Consider the following 22,040-nt stretch of genomic DNA (forward strand, 5'->3'; position numbering starts at 1 on the left):
AATTCTTCACATAAGTCTCCTTTACAAACTCATTTACTCTCTCCAGTCTCTTCTCCCGAACATTTTCTCCTCTTTTTCAATGAAAGCAGCTGGGGAAATCACAGATAGGTCTGTGGGGCTTCATTGTTGATAGAAGGCTGTGGTATCGGTGCATCACACATGACAGCTAGAGAATGGATGTGAGCAAATGAGGCTTTTTCTTCATCTGAGTTCCTGGCACTACCTTGCTAGTGTGGGAAACAGCAAACAAGTATGAAAGAAAGAAGGAGAGTTGAAAGGTGCCTTGTATATACCTTTAGGAGGAACTCAATTCCATAATCATAACAGGAGGTCAACTGATCCGTAAGAAAAGCAAAAGAAAAAATCCTTGCTCGAGTGTGATCTCCTCGGTCAGATTACAGGTAATTCAAACCGTGAGTATAGACGGTAGGTATTACCGTGGCACGTCAGGAGGGTAGTAACAGAAACAACCCATAACAGTTATTTTGCTGGACGTATAACTGTATCACATTTGTTTCCCATTTTGATAGCAGTAGGATTCCTGGACTGAGTGTGCCATGCTATTATATTGACCAATTTACCATATGATTGGCCACTCACGTCAGTAAGATAGGTTTGAGTTAAGAGGTATCTTGAATCTGGAAAGATACAAGTTTCAGTTACACACTGTCTTTCCCAGCTGGCCTATTTTTTTACTTCATTTTGGACATATGAATTATGACTGATTTTTGGGAGAGTAACCTTTGGTACTAGTGCAGCTTCCTGCTGATTGGCTTTGGGTTTGGAATTTGGCAGTCTTAGTGCTATTATTCTATGGTTTAAATGTAGTACGTAGTCTTAGGCAATATTCTGATGAGACACAAGAGCTCTTTCACCTTGTTTTTATCTGTAATTTAGCTTTGAAAAGAGTGTCTCCATTCAGAATTATTTTTTCATTTGCAGGAGATCCTAGAGCCTTGGGCACAGACTGTTTTATGTGGTCGGGCACGTTTAGGTGGCATCCCTGTTGGTGTTATTTGTGTGGAGACCAGAACTGTTGAATTTAATCTTCTTGCAGACCCTGCAAATTTAGATTCAGAAGCTAAGGTAAGTAACACTTTTGTATGTTATTATACTTGATCGCCGTTTCCCACGTCAGCGAGGTAGCAGGAGGACACAGATGAAGAAAGACCCATTCACTCATATACACACATATATACATACATGCACATACACATACATATACATATATATACACAGGCATATACACAATTACATATACAGATACATACAGAGACATACATACACATGTACATATTCATACTTGCTTGCCTTCATTCATTCCTGGCACCACCCTGTCCCACAGCAAACAGTTTTTTTGTTTAGTTGGATGTCCTCAGAATCGCCACGTCTACCAGCCTTCTGAATGCTTAGATCTCACTTAACTAGTACTTGGAAACTCTCCCTAGTGATCCAATCCCCATGGACTGAGGAGTATGTCAGTGTCTCAAGGGATCAAGCTGGAGAAGTGATGTATGATATGAGATGCTGGATTAATAAAGACCATTTTTTTTTTATTTCATTCACTTTTTGTCCCACTGCCACCCGCTGATACCTTAGAACAGGGCACAAGAACCTCACCCAGCAAGAAAAGACTCAAATTCTTTCCTGAGGGAGGCAAAAATGTCAGTGAAAGAGATGTGTCAGCATTTGAGGGTGAGCAAGTCAGCCACATACAGCCTTGTTGCAAAAGCCATGAATGTCATGCAGGTGAAGTTCCACCTTGTAAATCTGTACCAGGGAATCCCAAAATGACTTCAGCAACTACCAACAAGTTTATAAATAGGCAAGTATTGATAAATCCATGCATCACAACAGGACAATTAAAGCAAGCTTATCCCACCCTCCTCAGAAGTGTTGTAGAACACACCATTCAAGAGTGCTACCAGAAACACCTGAACCTGCCTCTTTGTTTCCTGACCAGAAAACCCCTACTGACTCGCAAGATACATGCTGCTCATCTCAGCTTCGCAAGGAACTACAAACATTTCACTGTTGAGGACAAGAAGGGTCTTATGGAGCATTGAGTAGACTTTCAATTGTGGTACAGTGAGGCATGGCAAGTTTAGACGTCCTTCACACATGAATCCCCTTGACTCCTGTTATGTGCAAATCACTGTCAAACACTCGGACTCAGTCATGATTTGGGGTTGCTTCAGTGGAGAGTTAGGGCATGGGGATTTCATGTGCTTCCCAAGAATACATTGTTCTTTGTGACTACCTGAAGAATTTTTATGAGGTCCACTGTTGCAACTTCTTTATGCAAGACAGTGCACCATGTCACAAGGCAAAGAAGGTCATGAAATGGTTGTCAGACAAGCAAGTGAATGTCCTTCATTGGCCTTGTAATTCTATAGACCTGAATCCCATTGAGGAGCTGTGGTCTTCTATTATTACTGTTGCTCTTTACTGCTCTCAAGAACTGGTAAACTAGTTTGTGTTACATTTTCATTCTGTTATTAACTGCAACATCCAAATTGCCTTCTGAATAAATGTAAGTGGTTGTCACCAACAGCTGTCATGGAGAAAGAGATAGTCACTCCTGAAATGTGTTTTTTTTCTCATATTTATACTACTGAACTTTTTGGTAGTCTGTCATTCTTTCTTAAGCTTCATGTATTTTTTGATGTATTTTTTACTTTCCTATGATTTTTCACCCATTTGTATAATTGATAGGAAAACGTACTATTTCAGGCACATATTCATGTTTGTAATAGCATAAGCAGTTCGTAAGACACATTTATTTGATGATCAAATCTACCTGCAGACACTTTCTCAAGGTGTTTCAAGCACTGTTTGTCAGTATTTGAAATTTCGGTTTAAGTGATAGAATACTTTTGGAAGATACTGTATTAGTTATCTTGTTTTTAACTTGTATTATATAATTGTGTGGTTCTGTACTTGTCCGATGTGACATGTATATACCACTTTTATTAGCAAACTGAAGCTTTTAACTTTTGTCAAGACTACCAGGTGCCATCACTGTTGTAAACTGTTACTAAAAATTCAGTTATTGCTTGAGTTTAGGTTTGAGTAATAGAATACTTTTGGGAGATGCTGTATTAGTTATCTTGTTTTTAACTAGTATTATATAATTAGTGTGTGGTTCTGTACTTGTCTGATGTGACATGTATATACCACCTTTATTAGCAAACTGAAGCTTTTAATCTTTGTCAAGACTACCATATGCCATCATTATTGTAAACTGTTAGAATTCAGTTATTGCTTGAAGTGGTTTTTTTTTCTTTGTGTGTGTGTGTGTTAGTGTGTGTGTGTGTGTATAAATATTCTACATGGTTTTTTTTTTTGTGAAAAATAAACTTTAATTATACCTCTTAACAGACTGTGTCCCAAGCTGGTCAAGTATGGTTCCCGGACTCTGCATACAAGACTTCACAGGCAATCCGGGATCTTAATCATGAAAACCTTCCCCTCATTATCTTTGCCAACTGGAGAGGATTTTCAGGTGGAATGAAAGGTGCGTGGTGTACTTGTTTGAATACTTTTTCTTAATATTTGATTTATATCCAGTATCCTTTCATATACAGACATTCCCCAATTTATGGAAGACAGCATATAGAAATCGAACATTATGCATAATTTTCCATGACTGATACAATATTTTTGAGACATGGAAAAATATTGGGTTAGTTGCAACTTGGAGAAATACAGTGGTAGGATGTATTAGGCAAGCAGCCTATTGCCCAAGGCACTTGTTTTACATTAACAGTGACAGTGGTTCTGTGCACATTAGATGAAATGTGGTAAGGCAGCTTGATTGGATGATATTGAAGTTCAGAGAAGAGAAAGATGTGATGAAGTCCCTAGAGTTGCATTCTTAGCAGCTGGAGGCAGAAAAACTCTTAAGAGGAAATGGAAGATACTGGTGTAGGTATATCCTCTATTGCTGGAGAACTTTTAGTATCAACTCATTATAAAGTATATGAGATATAGGGGAAGCATCTCACCATCATTACTTAACCTCATCTTTATTGTAACGAGCATGGACATAGAACACATCGAAGATGAAACACTTTTAGGAAAGAGTGATCATGTAGTACTTGCTTTTGACAATGTGATGGAGGGTGACAGAAGAGAAGGATCAAAGGAAGCACTGGAACAGTAGAGGCAGTTATATAAAGTTGATGAAGCTCTTTGAGAATGTCGATTGGGAAAAGGAGTTACTGCTTACTTTAACCATCCACCACAATAAGCAGAGATACAGTGTTCATTTAAGACTTGCAGTCAGTTAGGTGACATTGGGCTAATTCAGTACAAGAAAATTTGATAAGCATACATACCCTCTCACGCACAATAATGTAACTTGTAATACAAGTAATAAAAGAATTTTTGGCTTCATTGGTGTGGGTTTACATTTTTGATAGTAGGTCCTGAAGGAAGAATATATTTTACAAGTAGGAATCCATACTCCTGCTACATTTGCTTCATACTTGTATGAATGCTTGGTTATCTAGAAGCAGTGAGGCATAACAGATAGAGCACTGGTTTTCATTGTCCCTGTTTTCACAGAGAGACTACATTGTTGAAAGTCCTAGGCTCAGAGCTTTTTGCATAGAAAGCTACCCAGTCATCTTCCTCAAGGTGTCACAAGACATTTCATTTTCAGACTGATGTACTTTTTGTTTGTCTTTGTGTCTCTGCATTCTTTATCAGTCAGTACATATTTGAAACTCATTTGGATGGGATGTTGTTCTGTAGAAATTGAACAAGGGTAAAATAAAGTGCTTGCACCACTCACATGAACTACTAGCTGCTTCAGAACAACTATATTAGTAATGACAACTGGCGGCTTGCATGCTACCCTTGCTGGGGATGCAATACATTATTGCTTGTGGACTTCGACAATGGACTATGTGAAGCTGCTACATCAAACCAGATCAAGGGCTATCTTAATTGAATCAGTTTCATAATATCTCAACCACTTTAAAATGAAACTACTTTAAGTGGAAGTGTTAAATGGGGATTGTCTGCATGGTATGTATAAAGTGTTTCCACTGTAATTCTGCTTTCCTTTTATGGCACTTGATTGTAGCAACTACCCTAGAACTCCCAAAGAAATTGATAACTTTCATTTTTCCAGATATGTATGAGCAAGTGATCAAATTTGGTGCCTACATTGTAGATGCTCTCCGGGAATTTAACCAACCCATATTAGTTTATGTGCCACCCTATGCTGAGCTGCGTGGTGGTGCATGGGTAGTAATTGATCCTACCATTAATCAGAGGTATATGGAAATGTATGCAGATCCCCTTTCTAGGTAAGTTGAATGTCCTTTTACAAGATTAATTACTTTCCTTTTAATTTATACTCTCTTCCAAAACTTGTTTTGATACCTGAATACTGAACTAGATAAATCAGTATATTCAGTAAATATTCAGCAAAGTGTCTTGCTCTTATAGGGAAAGATAGCTTAATGTCCTTCAAAGGATCACTCATTAAGAGAATTTTCTACTTATCGCCAATCACTCTGTATCATCTTACATTCTTGTGCCATGATATAGCTAGACAATAAACGTTTTTTTTATTTATTTGAAAGGTTTCCTTTTTCAAAGTGTGCATAGACAAATCATGTTTGTGATAGTTTGAAGGAAGAGCATTCTCCAAGGGTGCAGTACTTGGACATATGAAGGTGACAGGTGGGTCCAGAAACCCATAGGGCCATCCTTATGTCTGAATAAGGGAGAACAGCATTAATGGCATTGGTACATTGGTACAAAGAGTATGCAGGAGGGTAAAACAGGATATACAGATATATCAGAGTGCATTTAGATACAAGATTGATAAAGCACACTGATGTTTATAACAAAATAAGTCAAATTGCATTTGATGTGAATATGCTTAGAGGAGCAGCAGGTGGAATGTTTAATCATCACATAGTGGAGGTGTGGTTGAAGTTGTGTAACAGCTTTTAGAAAGTAGATAATGATATGGGTGGGAAGAGGGTGGTGAAAGTAAGGCTTATTCTAAAAGGTAGCAGGAGAGATGGAGTGAAAAAATTTTAAGAAGTGAGAGGAAATTAAGTTAGGGGACTTGGTGGTGAGTGGGAGGTACATAAAATGCAGTCATAACATATATGAGAGAAGTGTGTAGCATGAAGAAGGTGGGAGGTGAGTATGTGAGAAAGGGTAGTGAATGATGGGATGATGTAGTTAGATTACTAGTGAAAGAGAAGTGTACGGGCATGATTTGTAATGAGGAAGTGTGAATGAAGTGGACATATGCAAGAGAAAGCAGCAGGAGGTCAAGAGGAAGGTGCAGGGGCTGATAAAGAGTGCAAATGAGAGTTAGGGTGATATAGTATCAAAAGTTTCAGAGATAACAAGAAAATGTTTGGAAGGAGGTTAAAAGTTTGAGAAAAACAAACAGAAGAAATAGAAACATCAGTGAAGAGGACAAATGGGGAAGTAGTAAAATGTAGGGAATGAAGAGATGGAGTGAGTACTTTTAAGGATTGTTGAATGAAGAGGACAAATGGGGAAGTAGTAAAAGGTAGGGAATGAAGAGATGGAGTGAGTACTTTTAAGGATTGTTGAATGTGTTTCATGGTAGGTTGGCAGATGTGGGATTTTTGGTTCAGGGAGATATGCAAAGTGAGAGAGGTATGACAAGAAGTTTCAGGAAAAAAGAAGTTTTGAAAGCCTTGTATAAGATGATATGTGGCAGTGCAGCTGGAATAGGAGGTACTGTGGTTGAATTTCTTAAGAAAGGAGGTGATTGTGTTGTTTATTGGTTAGTTATGATTTTCATTGTGCCTGAGGATTGGTAGATTGCATTTAAGTGCCACTTTGTAAAGGAATGGGGGACAAAGATTGATTGTTCAAACTGCAGAGGTATAAGTTTTTTGAGTGTATCGGGTAAGTTGTATGGGGAGAAGTGCTTAACATGGCTGAGGCATATACAGAGCATAAGAATGAGGAGGAACAGTGTGGTTTCAGGAGGGGTAAAGTATAAGTGGATCAGGTGTTTTTTAAAAGAATATGTGTGAGAAAACCTAAGTGAAATAGAAGGATGTATGTGTCATTTATGGATCTAGAGGAAACATATGATAGGGTTAATAGAAATACCTTGTGGAAGGTCTGACAAATATGTGGTGTTGGATTAAAGCTACTAGCAGCAGTGAGTGGTTTTTTCAAGAGTGTAAGGCATGTGTGCAAGTAAGTAGAGAGGAAAGTGAGTGGGTGAAGATACTTGTGGCATCAGGAGTTGGTGATGTCACTATGGCAGTTTGATTTATTCATGGATGGAGTAGTGAGGTAGTTAAATGCAAGGGTGTTGGAGAGAGGGACAAGTGTGCAGACTGTAAGGAGTGAGGGTGCCCTGAAAAGTTAGCCTGAGCCAGGTACCCATTTTGTTGACCAGCTCTTAGGGGTGGATAAACAGCTGGATTGACTGTGGACTGACTGCCGCAACCAGGATTTGAACCCATGTGCTCAACCTTGGGTGGCCCATGAATATGTTACAGTCAGTAGGTATGCAGAGTGAGAGAGTTATGACAAGAAGTTTGAGGAAAAAAGAAGAGTTTGTGAAAGCCTTGTGTAAGATGATAATGTGGCAATGCAGCTGGAATAGGATGTACTGTAGTTGAATTTTTTAAGAAAGGAGGTGATTGTGTTGTTTATTGGTTAGTTAGGATTTTCATTGTATGTATGGATCTTGATGATGTGCCAGAGGATTGGTAGATTGCATTTATAGTGCTAAACCCATGTGCTCAACCCTGGGTGGCCCATAAATGTGTCACAGTCAGGGATGCTAACCACTACACCTTTTTCTCACCCATATTGTTTCATCTTTTCAAAAAGTATTTAAAAATCTTCACCCTCGCCTCCATTAAGTAAATTACCAACACAGGATAGGTGAATTGGAATGATGTGGTACACAGGCATCAACATGCAGGAAGCTAGGGGGAACTATGGAAAGGTATGTGGTCCTAGTTATGAATATGTAGCTGTGGTTTTGTGCATGACATGACAGCTAGAGAATGGATGTGAGCAAATGTATCCTTTCTTTATATGTTCCTGTTGCTACCTTGCTAATGTAGGAAACAACATACAATTATAAAAAAGAAAGAAAATAGAAAAAATATATACACGGGAGACAGCGACAAAGTATAAAAAAAAGAAAAAAAAAAAAAAAAATGTATATACATATGTATTTTAACTTTCTAAAAGGGGAAACAGAAGAAGGAATCAAGCAGGGAGTGCTCATCTTCCTCGAAGGCTCAGATTGGGGTGTCTAAATGTGTGTGAATGTAACCAAGATGAGAAAAGAGGAGAGATAGGTGGTATGTTTGAATAAAGGAACCTGGATGTTTTGGCTCTGAGTGAAATGAAGCTCAAAGCTTAAGGGGAAGAGTGGTTTGGGAAAGTTTTGGGAGTAAAGTTAGGGGTTGGTGAGAGGACAAGAGCAAGGGAAGGAGTAGCACTGCTCCTGAAACAGGAGTGGTGGGAGTATGTGATAGAGTGTAAAAAGGTAAACTCTAGATTGTTATGGGTAAAACTGAAAGTTGATGAAGAGAGATGGGTGATTATTGGTGCCTATGCACCTGGGTATGAGAAGAAAGATCATGAGAGGCAAGTATTTTGGGAGCAGCTGAGTGAGTGTGTTAGTAGTTTTGATGCACGAGACCGGGCTATAGTGATGGGTGATTTGAATGCAAAGGTGAGTTATGTGGCAGTTGAGGGAATAGTTGGTGTACATGGGGTATTCAGTGTTGTAAATGGAAATGGTAAAGAGCTTGTAGATTTATGTGCTGAAAAACGACTGGTGATTGGGAATACTTGGTTTAAAACAAGATATATATAAGTATACGTAAGTAAGTAGGAGAGATGGCCAGAGAGCGTTATTGGATTACGTGTTAATTGATAGGCACGTGAAAGAGAGACTTTTGGATGTTAATGTGCTGAGAGGTGCAACTGGAGAGATGTCTGATCATTATCATGTGGAGGCGAAGGTGAAGATTTGTAGAGGTTTCCAGAAAAGAAGAGAGAAAGTTAGGGTGAAGAGAATGGTGAGAGTAAGTGAGCTTGGGAAGGAGACTTGTGTGAGGAATTATCAGGAGAGACTGAGTGCAGAATGGAAAAAGATGAGAGCAAAGGGCGTGGGGGAGGAATGGGATGTATTTAGGGAAGCAGTGATGGCTCATATATCCATTGTTACTCATCTCAACATGACAGTTAAATTATCATCATTTCAATCTATGTTCCTTAGGGCATTACGTATTTTCAGTCCAGAGTTTATTGATGACGAGTTTGAGAAGATATATTCTATTGGATCTAAGTTAAAGTACCCTAGATCTTTCATTGATAAATCCCTTAAGTTAGCAAAGAAATCATTTTATAGAGTTGAGCCCAAACCTCCCATTGACACCAAGAATCTTTTAGTTCTCCCTTTTAATAATAATTTTACTTTACTTCCCATGTTGCTTAAATCCTTTAATGTAAATGTTGCCTTCAGCAACAATAGTACTATAAAGAATATCTTAATCAGAAATTCACCAGAAAATTCTCTTGGATGCATCTATAGTGCCATGTAGAAATTGTGATAAGTTTTATGTTGGGCAGACTGGTAAGGAACTTTCTGTTAGACTTAAGCAACATAAATATATTATAAGAACGGGACAAGAATCAAATGCCTTGTTTAATCACGTTAAAAACTATGATCATTGTATTGATGGGAGTAATGCCATCTCGGTTATTAACTCTGTTACTATGAGAAATATCACTGAATCTTCTATTATTAGATACACAAAGAATTATAATCTTAACATCAGTGATGGTCTATACAAATTAGATAACTTTATTGTTGATGAAATTTGTAAAATGATAAGTTTATGAATGCTCATTGTCTGTCTTGGACAATCGCATGTTTACCAAATGGCATCCTAGCTTCGTCTCTTCGATATATATCAACTGACTGTTATATTTCTCTCTTGTGTCCCTGCCTGATGATGTGATTATTACACATGAGTGTACTTGGGAACTTATCATGTTTCATTTTCCCCGTGGACTCGTAGGAATATCTTGAACACACGCAAAATTGTGATCCTTTCAAATATATATATATCTTTTCTTTCATACTATTAGCCATTTCCCGCATCAGTGAGGTAGCGTTAAGAACAGAGGACTGGGCCTTTGAGGGAATATCCTCACCTGGCCCCCTTCTCTGTTCCTACTTTTGGAAAAAAAAAAAAAAAGAGAGAGAGGGGAGGATTTCCAGACCCCTGCTCCCTTCCCTTTTAGTCGCCTTCTATGACACGCAGGGAATATGTGGGAATTATTCTTTCTACCCTATCCCCAGGGATAAAATATATATTATTTATTTTTTTTTTTATTATACTTTGTCGCTGTCTCCCGCGTTTGCGAGGTAGCGCAAGGAAACAGACGAAAGAAATGGCCCAACCCCCCCCATACACATGTATATACATACGTCCACACATGCAAATATACATACCTACACAGCTTTCCATGGTTTACCCCAGACGCTTCACATGCCTTGATTCAATCCACTGACAGCACGTCAACCCCGGTATACCACATCGCTCCAAATCACTCTATTCCTTGCCCTCCTTTCACCCTCCTGCATGTTCAGGCCCCGATCACACAAAATCTTTTTCACTCCATCTTTCCACCTCCAATTTGGTCTCCCTCTTCTCCTCGTTCCCTCCACCTCCGACACATATATCCTCTTGGTCAATCTTTCCTCACTCATTCTCTCCATGTGCCCAAACCACTTCAAAACACCCTCTTCTGCTCTCTCAACCACGCTCTTTTTATTTCCACACATCTCTCTTACCCTTACGTTACTCACCCGATCAAACCACCTCACACCACACATTGTCCTCAAACATCTCATTTCCAGCACATCCATCCTCCTGCGCACAACTCTATCCATAGCCCACGCCTCGCAACCATACAACATTGTTGGAACCACTATTCCTTCAAACATACCCATTTTTGCTTTCCGAGATAATGTTCTCGACTTCCACACATTCTTCAAGGCCCCCAGAATTTTCGCCCCCTCCCCCACCCTATGATCCACTTCCGCTTCCATGGTTCCATCCGCTGCCAGATCCACTCCCAGATATCTAAAACACTTCACTTCCTCCAGCTTTTCTCCATTCAAACTTACCTCCCAATTGACTTGACCCTCAACCCTACTGTACCTAATAACCTTGCTCTTATTCACATTTAATCTTAACTTTCTTCTTTGACACACTTTACCGAACTCAGTCACCAGCTTCTGCAGTTTCTCACATGAATCAGCCACCAGCGCTGTATCATCAGCGAACAGCAGCTGACTCACTTCCCAAGCTCTCTCATCCACAACAGACTTCATACTTGCCCCTCTTTCCAAAACTCTTGCATTTACCTCCCTAACAACCCCATCCATAAACAAATTAAACAACCATGGAGACATCACACACCCCTGCCGCAAACCTACATTCACTGAGAACCAATCACTTTCCTCTCTTCCTACACGTACACATGCCTTACATCCTCGATAAAAACTTTTCACTGCTTCTAACAACTTTCCTCCCACACCATATATTCTTAATACCTTCCACAGAGCATCTCTATCAACTCTATCATATGCCTTCTCCAGATCCATAAATGCTACATACAAATCCATTTGCTTTTCTAAGTATTTCTCACATACATTCTTCAAAGCAAACACCTGATCCACACATCCTCTACCACTTCTGAAACCACACTGCTCTTCCCCAATCTGATGCTCTGTACATGCCTTCACCCTCTCAATCAATACCCTCCCATATAATTTACCAGGAATACTCAACAAACTTATACCTCTGTAATTTGAGCACTCGCTCTTATCCCCTTTGCCTTTGTACAATGGCACTATGCACGCATTCCGCCAATCCTCAGGCACCTCACCATGAGTCATACATACATTAAATAACCTTACCAACCAGTCAATAATACAGTCACCCCCTTTTTTAATAAATTCCACTGCAATACCATCCAATCCTGCTGCCTTGCCGGCTTTCATCTTCCGCAAAGCTTTTACTACCTCTTCTCTGTTTACCAAATCATTTTCCTCGTTCCCTCCACCTCTGACACATATATCCTCTTGGTCAATCTTTCCCCACTCATTCTCTCCATGTGACCAAACCATTTCAAAACACCCTCTTCTGCTCTCTCAACCACACTCTTTTTATTTCCACACATCTCTCTCACCCTTACATTACTTACTCGATCAAACCACCTCACACCACATATTGTCCTCAAACATCTCATTTCCAGCACATCCACCCTCCTCCGCACAACTCTATCCATAGCCCACGCCTCGCAACCATACAACATTGTTGGAACCACTATTCCTTCAAACATACCCATCTTTGCTTTCCGAGATAATGTTCTCGACTTCCAAACATTCTTCAAGGCTCCCAGAATTTTCGCCCCCTCCCCCACCCTATGACTCACTTCCGCTTCCATGGTTCCATCCGCTGCCAGATCCACTCCCAGATATCTAAAACACTTCACTTCCTCCAGCTTTTCTCCATTCAAACTTACCTCCCAATTGACTTGACCCTCAACCCTACTGTACCTAATAACCTTGCTCTTATTCACATTTAATCTTAACTTTCTTCTTTCACACACTTTACCAAACTCAGTCACCAGCTTCTGCAGTTTCTCACACGAATCAGCCACCTGCGCTGTATCATCATCGAACAACAACTGACTCACTTCCCAAGCTCTCTCATCCACAACAGACTTCATACTTGCCCCTCTTTCCAAAACTCTTGCATTCACCTCCCTCACAACCCCATCCATAAACAAATTAAACAACCATGGAGACATCACACACCCCTGCCGCAAACCTACATTCACTGAGAACCAATCACTTTCCTCTCTTCCTACACGTACACATGCCTTACATCCTCGATAAAAACTTTTCACTGCTTCTAACAACTTGCCTCCCACACCATATATTCTTAATACCTTCCACAGAGCATCTCTATCAACTCTATCATATGCCATCCAAACCTGCTGCTTTGCCGGCTTTCATCTTCCGTAAAGCTTTTACTACTTCTTCTCTATTTACCAAATCATTTTCCCCAACCCTCTCACTTTGCACACCACCTCGACCAAGACACCCCACATCTGCCACTCTATCATCAAACACATTCAACAAACCTTCAAAATACTCACTCCATCTCCTTCTCACATCACCACTACTTGTTATCACCTCCCCATTTGCCCCCTTCACTGAAGTTCCCATTTGCTCCCTTGTCTTACGCACTTTATTTACCTCCTTCCAAAACATCTTTTTATTCTCCCTGAAATTTAATGATACTCTCTTGCCCCAACTCTCATTTGCCCTCTTTTTCACCTCTTGCACCTTTCTCTTGACCTCTCCCACTCATCTGCATTTTTTCCCTGCAAAAATCGTTCAAATGTCTCTCTCTTCTCTTTCACTAATAATCTTACTTCTTCATTCCACCACTCACTACCTTTTCTAATCAACCCACCTCCCACGCTTTTCACGCCACAAGCATCTTTTGCGCAAGCCATCACTGCTTCCCTAAATACATCCCATTCCTCCCCCACTCCCCTTACCTCCTTTGTTCTCACCTTTTTCCATTCTGTACTCAGTCTCTCCTGGTACTTCCTCATACAAGTCTCCTTCCCAAGCTCACGTACTCTCACCACTCTCTTCACCCCAACATTCTCTCTTCTTTTCTGAAAACCCCCACAAATCTTCACCTTTGCCTCCACAAGATAATGATCAGACATCCCTCCAGTTGCACCTCTCAGCACATTAACATCCAAAAGTCTCTCTTTCGTGCGTCTATCAATTAACATGTAATCCAATAACGCTCTCTGGCCATCTCTCCTACTTACATACGTATACTTACGTATTTTTTTTTTTTTTTTTTTTTTTTTTATACTTTGTCGCTGTCTCCCGCGTTTGCGAGGTAGCGCAAGGAAACAGACGAAAGAAAATGGCCCAACCCCCCCCCCCATACACATGTACATACACACGTCCACACACGCAAATATACATACCTACACAGCTTTCCATGGTTTACCCCAGACGCTTCACATGCCCTGATTCAATCCACTGACAGCACGTCAACCCCTGTATACCACATGACTCCAATTCACTCTATTCCTTGCCCTCCTTTCACCCTCCTGCATGTTCAGGCCCCGATCACACAAAATCTTTTTCACTCCATCTTTCCACCTCCAATTTGGTCTCCCTCTTCTCCTCGTTCCCTCCACCTCCGACACATATATCCTCTTGGTCAATCTCTCCTCACTCATTCTCTCCATGTGCCCAAACCATTTCAAAACACCCTCTTCTGCTCTCTCAACCACGCTCTTTTTATTTCCACACATCTCTCTTACCCTTACGTTACTTACTCGATCAAACCACCTCACACCACACATTGTCCTCAAACATCTCATTTCCAGCACATCCATCCTCCTGCGCACATCTCTATCCATAGCCCACGCCTCGCAACCATACAACATTGTTGGAACCACTATTCCCTGAAACATACCCATTTTCGCTTTCCGAGATAATGTTCTCGACTTCCACACATTTTTCAAGGCTCCCAAAATTTTCGCCCCCTCCCCCACCCTATGATCCACTTCCGCTTCCATGGTTCCATCCGCTGACAGATCCACTCCCAGATATCTAAAACACTTCACTTCCTCCAGTTTTTCTCCATTCAAACTCACCTCCCAATTGACTTGACCCTCACCCCTACTGTACCTAATAACCTTGCTCTTATTCACATTTACTCTCAACTTTCTTCTTCCACACACTTTACCAAACTCAGTCACCAGCTTCTGCAGTTTCTCACATGAATCAGCCACCAGCTTTTTAAACCAGGTATTTCCAATCACCAGTCCTTTTTCAGCACATAAATCTACAAGCTCTTCACCATTTCCATTTACAACACTGAACACTCCATGTATACCAATTATTCCCTCAACTGCCACATTACTCACCTTTGCATTCAAATCACCCATCACTATAACCCGGTCTTTTACATCAAAACCACTAACACACTCATTCAGCTGCTCCCAAAACACTTGGGAGCAGCAGAAAAGAAGAGAGAATGTTGGGGTGAAGAGAGTGGTGAGAGTAAGTGAGCTTAGGAGAATATATATATATATATATATATATATATATATATATATATTCTTTTTTTTCTTTTAAACTATTCGCCATTTCCCGCATTAGCAAGGTAGCGTTAAGAACAGAGGACTGGGCCTTTTTTGGAATATCCTCACCTGGCCCCCTCTGTTCCTTCTTTTGGAAAATAAAAAAAAAAAAAACGAGAGGGGAGGATTTCCAGCCCCCCCGCTCCCTCCCCTTTTAGTCGCCTTCTACGACACGCAGGGAATACGTGGGAAGTATTCTTAATCCCCTATCCCCAGGGATATATATATATATATATATATATATATATATATATATATATTTATATATATATTTTTTTTTTTTTTTTTTCAAACTATTCGCCATTTCCTGCGTTAGCGAGGTAGCGTTAAGAACAGAGAGCTGGGCCATTGAGGGAATATCCTCACCTGGCCCCCTTCTCTGTTCCTTCTTTTGGAAAATTAAAAAAATTGAGAGGGGAGGATTTCCAGCCCCCGCTCCCTTCCCTTTTAGTCGCCTTCTACGACACGCAGGGAATACGTGGGAAGTATTCTTTCTCCCCTATCCCCAGGGATATATATATATATATTATTTAATGTATGTATGATTCATGGTGAGGTGCCTGAGGATTGGCGGAATGCATGCATAGTGCCATTGTACAAAGGCAAAGGGGATAAGAGTGAGTGCTCAAATTACAGAGGTATAAGTTTGTTGAGTATTCCTGGTAAATTATATGGTAGGATATTGATTGAGAGAGTGAAGGCATGTACAGAGCATCAGATTGGGGAAGAGCAGTGTGGTTTCAGAAGTGGCAGAGGATGTGTGGATCAGGTGTTTTCTTTGAAGAATGTATGTGAGAAATACTTAGAAAAGCAAATGGATTTGTATGTAGCATTTATGGATCTGGAGAAGGCATATGATAGAGTTGATAGAGATGCTCTGTGGAAGGTACTAAGAATATATGGTGTGAGAGGACAAGTTGTTAGAAGCAGTGAAAAGTTTTTATCGAGGATGTAAGGCATGTGTACGTGTAGGAAGAGAGGAAAGTGATTGGTTCTCAGTGAATGTAGGTTTGCGGCAGGGGTGTGAGATGTCTCCATGGTTGTTTAATTTGTTTATGGATGGGGTTGTTAGGGAGGTGAATGCAAGAGTTTTGGAAAGAGGGGCAAGTATGAAGTCTGTTGTGGATGAGAGAGCTTGGGAAGTGAGTCAGTTGTTGTTCGCTGATGATACAGCGCTGGTGGCTGATTCATGTGAGAAACTGCAGAAGCTGGTGACTGAGTTTGGTAAAGTGCGTGAAAGAAGAAAGTTAAGAGTAAATGTGAATAAGAGCAAGGTTATTAGGTACAGTAGGGTTGAGGGTCAAGTTAATTGGGAGGTAAGTTTGAATGGAGAAAAACTGGAGGAAGTAAAGTGTTTTAGATATCTAGGAGTGGATCTGGCAGCAGATGGAACCATGGAAGTGGAAGTGAATCATAGGTTGGGGGAGGGGGCGAAAATCCTGGGAGCCTTGAAGAATGTGTGGAAGTCGAGAACATTATCTCGGAAAGCAAAAATGGCTATGTTTGAAGGAATAGTGGTTCCAACAATGTTGTATGGTTGCGAGGCGTGTGCTATGGATAGAGTTGTGCGCAGGAGGGTGGATGTGCTGGAAATGAGATGTTTGAGGACAATATGTGGTGTGAGGTGGTTTGATCGAGTAAGTAATGTAAGGGTAAGAGAGATGTGTGGAAATAAAAAGAGCGTGGTTGAGAGAGCAGAAGAGGGTGTTTTGAAATGGTTTGGTCACATGGAGAGAATGAGTGAGGAAAGATTGACCAAGAGGATATATGTGTTGGAGGTGGAGGGAACGAGGAGAAGTGGGAGACCAAATTGGAGGTGGAAAGATGGAGTGAAAAAGATTTTGAGTGAAAACTTGTTTAGCCCTCCACTATATAGATGATTGTATCATGAGAGAATAGGTAACAAGGAAAAGAGGGAAACTGAGGAGAAGGTGGAATTTTGGAGTGAGGGAGGCTTTCAGGGGTTAGGACCTGAAGATGCATAATGGTGCAAGGTTTGCATGGGATAGAGCAACTTGGAGCAATGTGGTGAACAGAGGGCAATGTGCTGTCACTGGGATGTAGTAGGGGGTATGAAGCAGTCAGGAGAAAGCATGTAAAGGTCTATGGGGCCTTGTTATGTATGGGCTTTGGTAATTATTCATGATATCTAGAGAGTGAATGAGGCCATTCTTCATCTGTATTTGGTACTACTACCTTGCTATCATAAGAAATGGCAAACAGGTATGAAAAGAGTTGAAAGATAAAGGAACAAATTTTATCTTTTGTGTAACTGGATCTGGGTTTTAGTTTATTTTCACCCAGGATTATTAGAACAAGTAAGAAATTATATTGTTTGTTTCTATATTGTTTTGTTTCTTTTATTCATTAGAGGAGGAGTCCTAGAGCCTGAAGGAACAGTGGAGATAAAGTTTAAGAAGAAAGACCTTGTCAAAGCTATGTCACGTTTGGACCCTACCATTCATAGGTTAAACAAAGCCCTAATTGAGCCGGACCTGTCACCAGATGAACGATCCTCCATTAAAAAGAAAATCCAGGAGAGACAGGAATTGTTGATGCCAATGTATCATCAGGTAATTTCCCTCTTCTTCTGATGTATTGCATGGCCATAAATATTAGTTTTTTGATATTAGTGAAATGATTAATGTAATAACTATGAATTGCCTACACCTAAAAGTGAGCTAAACTTACGTATGAGACACCAATTAGAAGCATAATATCAAAAATCTTTAATCTATAGGAACATATTTGTTCTTAAGAGATATTTATTTCTAATATTTGTACATATAAGTCAGTTCTTGGGGGTATGCTTTGAAAATCAGAAAAATATTTTGTAATGCTATTAATTACTGATACTAACCCAGTAAATTACGATTTCAGTGACCAGATGATACTTTAAAATTGACTTCATTTAACAGCTTAATTTAAGGTCATAATGAGGAAAAAATGATATTTTAACTCCAGATTTGTAATCAGCTTGAAAAATACTTCTTATAATGAGTTTTTATAGGAAATCTATTTTTCTGCTAAAAGTACCAAAAATTGCAGGGTATTTTGTAGCTAAAAAACTTTTTGTTTCGAAATTAAAACATAAGATATTGAAACACTTCTATATTTGAAATAATCTTGGAAAATGTATCATAATGCTCTGAGTTACCGATACTTACCCAGTGAATACGATTCCAATAATCGAATGCTTCTTTAGAACTGACATCATTCAAGAGCTTAATTAAAGGTCATAAGCAGTACTAAATGACATTTTAACCCCAGATTTATATTAAGCATGAAAAATACTTCTTTTTTTTTTTTTCTTTTTTTTTTTTGCTTTGTCGCTGTCTCCCGCGTTTGCGAGGTAGCGCAAGGAAACAGACAAAAGAAATGGCCCAACCCACCCCCATACACATGTATATACATACGTCCACACACGCAAATATACATACCTACACAGCTTTCCATGGTTTACCCCAGACGCTTCACATGCCTTGATTCAATCCACTGACAGCACGTCAACCCCGGTATACCACATCGCTCCAATTCACTCTATTCCTTGCCCTCCTTTCACCCTCCTGCATGTTCAGGCCCCGATCACACAAAATCTTTTTCACTCCATCTTTCCACCTCCAATTTGGTCTCCCTCTTCTCCTCGTTCCCTCCACCTCCGACACATATATCCTCTTGGTCAATCTTTCCTTACTCATTCTCTCCATGTGCCCAAACCATTTCAAAACACCCTCTTCTGCTCTCTCAACCACGCTCTTTTTATTTCCACACATCTCTCTTACCCTTACGTTACTTACTCGATCAAACCACCTCACACCACACATTGTCCTCAAACATCTCATTTCCAGCACATCCATCCTCCTGCGCACAACTCTATCCATAGCCCACGCCTCACAACCATACAACATTGTTGGAACCACTATTCCTTCAAACATACCCATTTTTGCTTTCCGAGATAATGTTCTCGACTTCCACACATTCTTCAAGGCTCCCAGAATTTTCGCCTCCTCCCCCACCCTATGATCCACTTCCACTTCCATGGTTCCATCCGCTGCCAGATCCACTCCCAGATATCTAAAACACTTCACTTCCTCCAGTTTTTCTCCATTCAAACTCACCTCCCAATTGACTTGACCCTCAACCCTACTGCACTTCCTCCAGTTTTTCTCCATTCAAACTCACCTCCCAATTGACTTGACCCTCAACCCTACTGTACCTAATAACCTTGCTCTTATTCACATTTACTCTTAACTTTCTTCTTTCACACACTTTACCAAACTCAGTCACCAGCTTCTGCAGTTTCTCACATGAATCAGCCACCAGCGCTGTATCATCAGCGAACAACAACTGACTCACTTCCCAAGCTCTCTCATCCCCAACAGACTTCATACTTGCCCCTCTTTCCAAAACTCTTGCATTCACCTCCCTAAGAACCCCATCCATAAACAAATTAAACAACCATGGAGACATCACACACCCCTGCCGCAAACCTACATTCACTGAGAACCAAATATTTTGTAATGCTATTAATTACTGATACTACCCAGTAAATTACGATTCATGACCAGATGATACTTAAAATTGACTTCATTTAACAGCTTATTTAAGGTCATAATGAGGAAAAAATGATATTTTAACTCCAGATTTGTAATCAGCTTGAAAAATACTTCTTATAATGAGTATTCCTGGTAAATTATATGGGAGGGTATTGATTGAGAGGGTGAAGGCATGTACAGAGCATCAGATTGGGGAAGAGCAGTGTGGTTTCAGAAGTGGTAGAGGATGTGTGGATCAGGTGTTTGCTTTGAAGAATGTATGTGAGAAATACTTAGAAAAGCAAATGGATTTGTATGTAGCATTTATGGATCTGGAGAAGGCATATGATAGAGTTGATAGAGATGCTCTGTGGAAGGTATTAAGAATATATGGTGTGGGAGGAAAGTTGTTAGAAGCAGTGAAAAGTTTTTATCGAGGATGTAAGGCATGTGAAGAGAGGAAAGTGATTGGTTCTCAGTGAATGTAGGTTTGCGGCAGGGGTGTGTGATGTCTCCATGGTTGTTTAATTTGTTTATGGATGGGGTTGTTAGGGAGGTAAATGCAAGAGTTTTGGAAAGAGGGGCAAGTATGAAGTCTGTTGGGGATGAGAGAGCTTGGGAAGTGAGTCAGTTGTTGTTCGCTGATGATACAGCGCTGGTGGCTGATTCATGTGAGAAACTGCAGAAGCTGGTGACTGAGTTTGGTAAAGTGTGTGGAAGAAGAAAGTTAAGAGTAAATGTGAATAAGAGCAAGGTTATTAGGTACAGTAGGGTTGAGGGTCAAGTCAATTGGGAGGTGAGTTTGAATGGAGAAAAACTGGAGGAAGTGAAGTGTTTTAGATATCTGGGAGTGGATCTGGCAGCGGATGGAACCATGGAAGCGGAAGTGGATCATAGGGTGGGGGAGGGGGCGAAAATTCTGGGGGCCTTGAAGAATGTGTGGAAGTCGAGAACATTATCTCGGAAAGCAAAAATGGGTATGTTTGAAGGAATAGTGGTTCCAACAATGTTGTATGGTTGCGAGGCGTGGGCTATGGATAGAGTTGTGCGCAGGAGGATGGATGTGCTGGAAATGAGATGTTTGAGGACAATGTGTGGTGTGAGGTGGTTTCATCGAGTGAGTAACGTAAGGGTAAGAGAGATGTGTGGAAATAAAAAGAGCGTGGTTGAGAGAGCAGAAGAGGGTGTTTTGAAGTGGTTTGGGCACATGGAGAGAATGAGTGAGGAAAGATTGACCAAGAGGATATATGTGTCGGAGGTGGAGGGAACGAGGAGAAGAGGGAGACCAAATTGGAGGTGGAAAGATGGAGTGAAAAAGATTTTGTGTGATCGGGGCCTGAACATGCAGGAGGGTGAAAGGAGGGCAAGGAATAGAGTGAATTGGAGCGATGTGGTATACCGGGGTTGACGTGCTGTCAGTGGATTGAATCAAGGCACGTGAAGCGTCTGGGGTAAACCATGGAAAGCTGTGTAGGTATGTATATTTGCGTGTGTGGACATATGTATATACATGTGTATGGGGGGGTTGGGCCATTTCTTTCGTCTGTTTCCTTGCGCTACCTCGCAAACGCGGGAGACAGCGACAAAGTATAAAAAAAAAAAAAAAAAAAAATGAGTTTTTATAGGAAATCTATTTTTCTGCTAAAAGTACCAAAAATTGCAGGGTATTTTGTAGCTAAAAAACTTTTTGTTTCGAAATTAAAACATAAGATATTGAAACACTTCTATATTTGAAATAATCTTGGAAAATGTATCATAATGCTCTGAGTTACCGATACTTACCCAGTGAATACGATTCCAATAATCGAATGCTTCTTTAGAACTGACATCATTCAAGAGCTTAATTAAAGGTCATAAGCAGTACTAAATGACGTTTTAACCCCAGATTTATATTAAGCATGAAAAATACTTCTTTTTTTTTTTTTTTTTTTTTTTGCTTTGTCGCTGTCTCCTGCGTTTGCGAGGTAGTGCAAGGAAACAGACAAAAGAAATGGCCCAACCCACCCCCATACACATGTATATACATACGTCCACACACGCAAATATACATACCTACACAGCTTTCCATGGTTTACCCCAGACGCTTCACATGCCTTGATTCAATCCACTGACAGCACGTCAACCCCGGTATACCACATCGCTCCAATTCACTCTATTCCTTGCCCTCCTTTCACCCTCCTGCATGTTCAGGCCCCGATCACACAAAATCTTTTTCACTCCATCTTTCCACCTCCAATTTGGTCTCCCTCT

At 40.4% G+C, this 22,040-nt stretch overlaps 1 protein-coding gene across 7 annotated transcripts in view; it reads left to right on the plus strand.

Annotated features, from left to right (window-relative positions):
- ACC (acetyl-CoA carboxylase) overlaps positions 1-22,040 on the plus strand; it is a 333,790-nt gene that overhangs the window by 291,586 nt on the left and 20,164 nt on the right. For all 7 annotated transcript variants that reach the window (XM_071665546.1, XM_071665545.1, XM_071665542.1 and 4 more), the window contains 4 exons: positions 943-1,086; positions 3,382-3,517; positions 5,141-5,318; positions 17,627-17,828. In XM_071665546.1, coding sequence (XP_071521647.1) covers positions 943-1,086; positions 3,382-3,517; positions 5,141-5,318; positions 17,627-17,828 — 660 coding nt within the window. The remainder of the gene's footprint in view (positions 1-942; positions 1,087-3,381; positions 3,518-5,140; positions 5,319-17,626; positions 17,829-22,040) is intronic.

Source organism: Panulirus ornatus, chromosome 10 (assembly GCF_036320965.1).
Source record: "Panulirus ornatus isolate Po-2019 chromosome 10, ASM3632096v1, whole genome shotgun sequence".
NCBI classification, from domain to species: domain Eukaryota; kingdom Metazoa; phylum Arthropoda; class Malacostraca; order Decapoda; family Palinuridae; genus Panulirus; species Panulirus ornatus.